This window comes from Oncorhynchus kisutch, linkage group LG26 (genome assembly GCF_002021735.2).
Source record: "Oncorhynchus kisutch isolate 150728-3 linkage group LG26, Okis_V2, whole genome shotgun sequence".
NCBI lineage: Eukaryota > Metazoa > Chordata > Actinopteri > Salmoniformes > Salmonidae > Oncorhynchus > Oncorhynchus kisutch.
The window spans coordinates 22,951,317-22,957,316 of NC_034199.2; the positions used below are offsets into that span (position 1 = coordinate 22,951,317).

The 6,000-nt window shown below is 44.2% G+C and overlaps 1 protein-coding gene across 2 annotated transcripts in view; it reads right to left on the bottom strand.

Annotated features, from left to right (window-relative positions):
* The window catches only part of si:dkey-100n23.5 (cyclic AMP receptor-like protein A), a 97,990-nt gene that overhangs the window by 58,656 nt on the left and 33,334 nt on the right, over nt 1-6,000 (bottom strand). For both annotated transcript variants that reach the window (XM_031806269.1, XM_031806270.1), the window contains exon 10: nt 513-560. In XM_031806269.1, coding sequence (XP_031662129.1) covers nt 513-560 — 48 coding nt within the window. The remainder of the gene's footprint in view (nt 1-512; nt 561-6,000) is intronic.

Consider the following 6,000-nt stretch of genomic DNA (forward strand, 5'->3'; position numbering starts at 1 on the left):
TTGGACACTAAGAAAGCTTTGTTTTAGAGCATTTAAGACAAAATACAGGGAGGGGCCAGCTGAGTATAAGAGTGTATCTGCATATAAATGGATGAGAGAGCTTCCTACTGCCTGAGCTATGTTGTTGATGTAAATTGAGAAGAGTGTGGGGCCTAGGATCGAGTCTTGGGGTACACCCTTGGTGACAGGCAGTGGCTGAGAGAGCAGATGTTCTTACTTTATACACTGCACTCTTTGAGAGAGGTAGTTAGCAAACCAGGCTATAAAAAAACCTATAACATACACTCAAAGCACGGGGTCAGGGGTACAACTGCTCCCTGGCGAGTAAGAATCTACCCAACAGGACCTCAGCTAATCCAACATACACTCTAATCCACAAAACAGCCGTGTGTGTGTGTGTGTGTGTGCGCGCGGCTTAGATTCCAGGAACATTTCAGTAGATGAGGGAACTCCCCCTCATTTTAAAAACCAATCAATGACTGACTTGAGTAATGAAAATTATGGGTCTTTACCTTTCTCCTCTCCCTCTCTGGGTTAAAGGTGCCAAACCATGACTGCATCTGAGGAAGGAGCACAAAGAACACACTGTCTGAGTCCCGTTTGGTAGACACACACAAGTACTTCACCTGAGACTGGAGGAGAGTTAAATAAGCCTCATTTAATCCACTGTCAGTCAAGGCTGAAGCGCATCCAGGGAACGAACGAACGCACACACACACACACACACACACACACACACACACACACACAGCTGAGGTAGACAGGGTATGCTTTAACAACCAAAACAAAACATGTACAGCTCCCACCTCTCCAAAGAGCATTACTGATCACAGCTGAGTCTACCACTAAAGGGACAGGGGAGGGGGGGGATAGAGAGGGTAGAGAGAAAGAGATACAGAAGCATAGAGAGAATGAAAAAAAGAGAGAACGTTGGATAGATATGGATAAAAAAAAGAAGAGACAGACACGGGTGGCCAGCCCAGACATCTCAAGAGAGGAGACTAGATTGTTCATTCTTTCTTTCTCTTCCTCCATTTCTCTCTTTCATCTCGGGGGAAGTCCAGCAAAAATAGAAAGCTCAATCGGGAATCAGCTGCTCCTCAAGACACACACACACACACACTGTGTGGTTTACACAATCAAGAGCAATCTAAACAGAGGAGTCTGTGAAGAGCCTCTGTCAGCCATGGATGCGCACACACACACACACACACACACACAAACACATATACTCTGACACACACGTACTCTTACACAGAGACAGAGAGAGAGCGACAGAGAGAGAGAGAGAGAGAGAGAGAGAGAGAGAGAGAGATCGGCACACATTCATTCTGTTCAACTATTTAGCAACTCAGCGTTGCCATGGTTTCTCTGTCTGCACTACAGCTCTCGTCATTGGATGTTTGTGTGTGTGTGTGTAGTCGTGTGTTTGTGTAATTTCTACCTGATTATGTGTGTGTGTGTGTGCGCGTGCTAGGAGGTTAGAGTGAGGATGAGTGTTTATTTACACATGAGAGAGAGAGTCAGATAGCATGAAAGAATGATAGACAATGGCCGTCTATCTAACCACCTTAGACAAAGGTTGCTTGTGTGTGTACGACAATGATGTTGTCTGTCATCTACCCTTGCACAGAAGCATGTGTGAGAATCTTTAATTTCGTTGATGAATCCTCCTCATGAGAGCTAGAGGTTCCCCTCCTGCACACAAATAATTCCTTAAAAGAGCTAGGTTTCCATCCAATTGACGACAGATTTTCATGTGAATATTCAAAAAGTCACATAAATAAAATAGGCAAATTTTCCCACCAGAGACGCGTTTCCATCAAATGGACTTGTTGCGGATAAAAGCCTGTGTCTGATGACGCATATAAAACTGACTTTTGTGATTAAATTCCGAACAAAAAATACAAGTTAAATGGATTTTCATTGCATTTTCAACTGCATTTAGCGAATGTGCCCACTCTGGTATTGGCACGTACGCTCTAGCTAACAGCTCGCAGATATAGCCTACATGATGAGATTATTATGGACAAAAGACCAAGATTTTAAATTGAGTGTTGGTTTCAGGTTTTACGAGCTGAAATAAAAGATCCCAGAAATTGTTCATACGCACAAAAAGCTTATTTCTCTCAAATCTTGTGCACAAATTTGTTCACATCCCTGTTAGTGAGTATTTCTCCTTTGCCAAGATAATCCATCCACATGAAAGATGTGGTATATCAAGAAGCTGATTAAACAGCATGATGATTACATAGGTGCACCTTGTGCTGGGGACAATAAAAGGCTACTCTAAAATGTGTAGTTTTGTCACACAACACAGTGCCACAGATGTCTCAAGTTTTGAGGCAGTGTGCAATTGATATGCTGACTGCAGGAATGTCCACCAGAGCGGTTGCCAGAGAATTGAATGTTAATTTCTCTTCCATAAGCCACCTCCAACATCATTTTTGACCGGCCTCAGAACCGCAGACTGTGTGTAACAATGGCAGCCCAGGACCCCCACATCCGGGAACGCCGGAGACCAGCCACCCGGACAACTGATGAAACTGTGGGTTTGCACAACCAAATAATTTCTGCATAAACTGTCAGAAACCGTCTCAGGGAAGATTATCTGCGTGCTCGTCGTCCTCACCAGGCTCTTGACCTGACTGCAGTTTGGCATCGTAACCGACTTCAGTCGTAAAAAGCTCACCTTCGATGGCCACTGGCACGCTGGAGAACACTGAATCCAGGTTTCAACTATACCGGGCAGATGGCAGACAGCGTGTATGGCGTCGTGTGGGGGAGCGGTTTGCTGATCAACATTGTGAACAGTGCTCCATGGTTGTGGTGGGGTTATGGTATGGGAACGCATAAGCTACGGACAATGAACACAATTGCATTTTATCAATGGCAATCAATGCACAGAGATACCGTGACGAGATCCTGGGGCCCATTGTCGTGCCATTCATCCACCATCATCACTTCATGTTTCAGCATGATAATCCACGGCCCCATGTTGCAAGGATCTGTACACAATTCCTGGAGGCTGAAAATGTCCCAGTTCTTCCATGGCCTGTATACTCACTCATACATGTCACCCATTGAGCATATTTGAGATGCTCTGGATCGACATGTACGACAGCATGTTCCAGTTCCCACCAATATCCAGGAACTTCGCACAGAAGAAGAAGATGAGTGGGACAACTTTCCACAGGCCACAATCAACAGCTTGATCAACTCTATGCGAAGGAAATGTCGCGCTGCATGAGGTAAATTGTGGTCACACCAGATACTGACTGGTTCTGATCCCTACCTTTTTCTTCAAGGCATCCGTGACCAATATATCTGTATTCCCAGTCATGTGAAATCCATAGATTAGAGCCTAATGAATTTAGTTCATTTGACTGATTTACTTGTATGAACTGTAACTCAGTAAAATCTTTGAAATTGTTGCATGTTGCGTTTACATTTTCACCACCCTGTGAAGTTCATCATAACTTATTTCATCTGTAGCCTAATAAACCAGCTTGGTCTCATAGACTAGACGTAACATAGTCAATGTTAATCCAGGATATTAAAATGAGTATGATATATTACGTTTGGTATGGTCACATAAGACAGGTTAGTTAAGGCAAAAACTAATGTAAGGTGGTTGGTCGGGGTGGATCGGTAGGCGTATAAGTGTTTCCACCACCATTTCTCACATAATTCATTTTACAGACACAAAAAGATCCCACCTTGTTTAGCGTATCTTGTTTTGTGGACATTTGGAAAGTTTACAGACAAAGTAGCTTTTTCCATCAAGCCTGTCGTGACATGTTTATCCTTTACTTGCATGATAAGGTTGGATGGAAAACTGGCTTCTGATCAAATGATTCTGGATATGTTCTATCCTGCTTTCATAAATATCTGAATTATTAATAGTTTGAGCTCCTCCTAGTTGATTTTCCTAATTTCTCCATCTCTCTATCTTTTTATCTCTCTTCCTCCCTCGTTTTCTTTTCTTTCTCTGGTCCGCCTGACTTTCTTATCCTCTCTCTCTCTCTCTCTATTCCTTCGCCTCAAAGTTTTAGAAATCATTTCAAGTGAGACCGTCTGCAGCTGTGAGGAGATAAGACTTGAGCTCTTCATAAATATGATCGAAAGAGAGAGAACTAGAGACAGTGAGAGAGAGAGAACTAGAGACAGTGAGAGAGAGAGAGAGAGAACTAGAGACAGTGAGAGAGAGAGAGAGAGAGAGAGAGAGAACTAGAGACAGTGAGAGAGAGAGAGAGAGAGAGAGAGAGAGAGAGAGAGAGAGAGAGAGAGAACTAGAGACAGTGAGAGAGGGAGAGAGGGAGAGAACTAGAGACAGTGAGAGAGGGAGAGAACTAGAGACAGTGAGAGAGAGAGAGAGAACTAGAGAGTGAGAGAGAGAGAACTAGAGAGTGAGAGAGAGAACTAGAGACAATGAGAAAGTGAGAGAGAGAACTAGACAGTGAGAAAGGGAGAGAGAACTAGAGAGAACTAGAGACAGTGAGAGAGAGAGACAGTGAGACAGTGAGAGAGAGGGAGAACTAGAGACAGTGAGAGAGAGAGAGAGAGAGAGAGCGCGAGAGAGAGAAAGAGAGAGAGAGAGAGAGAGAGAGAGTGAGACAGTGAGAGAACTAGTAACAGTGAGAAAGAGAGACAGTGAGACAGTGAGAGAGGGAGAACTAGAGACAGTGAGAGAGAGAGCGAGAGAGAGAAAGAGAGAGAACTAGAGACAGTGAGAGAGAGAGAACTAGAGACAGTGAGAGAGAGAGAGAACTAGAGACAGTGAGAGAGAGAAAGAGAGAGACAATGAGAGACAATGAGAGAGAGAGAAATAGAGAGACAGTGAGAGAGAAATAGAGAGACAGTGAGAGAAATAGAGAGACAGTGAGAGAAATAGAGAGACAGTGAGAGAAATAGAGAGACAGTGAGAGAGAAATAGAGAGACAGTGAGAGAAATAGAGAGACAGTGAGAGAAATAGAGAGACAGTGAGAGAGAAATAGAGAGACAGTGAGAGAGAAAGCAGAATGTGATGAGATGCAGGGTGCACACCAATTAATTTATTCCCTTTATCATATCTGTGATAAAGGGAAGAGAAGTCAGTCAGTCATTCAGTCTTCCTGCCTCCAACACTAACACACACACACACACAAAAGGAGCTTTGACCCACACACACACACTGACCAGGGAAGTCAAATTTATGTACAGTACCAGTCAAAAGTTTGGACACACCTACTCATTCAAGGGATTTCCTTTATTTGTACTAGTTTCTACATTGTAGAATAATAGTGAAGTCATCAAAACTATGAAAAGACACATATGGAATCATGTAGTAACCAAAAGTGTTAAACAAATCTAAATATATTTTAGATTTTAGATTCTTCAAAGTAAACACCCTTTGCCTTGTGTGTAGATGTGTGTAGTTTCTAAGTTGCTTGTTTAAAAACACATGTACGTGTAGCTAGTACATATTATGGTTGACCCTGCCACCTCAGGTCAGACAGGCTGTGTCCGTGTGTTGTGTCGTCACTCAGGTCAGACAGGCTGTGTCCGTGTGTTGTGTCGCCACTCAGGTCAGACAGGCTGTGTCCGTGTGTTGTGTTGTCACTCAGGTCAGACAGGCTGTGTCCGTGTGTTGTGTCGTCACTCAGGTCAGACAGGCTGTGTCCGTGTGTTGTGTCGCCACTCAGGTCAGACAGGCTGTGTCCGTGTGTTGTGTTGTCACTCAGGTCAGACAGGCTGTTGTCACTCAGGTCAGACAGGCTGTGTCCGTGTGTTGTGTTGTCACTCAGGTCAGACAGGCTGTGTCCGTGTGCTGTGTTGTCACTCAGGTCAGACAGGCTGTGTCCGTGTGTTGTGTTGTCACTCAGGTCAGACAGGCTGTGTCCGTGTGTTGTGTTGTCACTCAGGTCAGACAGGCTGTGTCCGTGTGCTGTGTTGTCACTCAGGTCAGACAGGCTGTGTCCGTGTGTTGTGTTGTCACTCAGGTCAGACAGGCTGTGTCC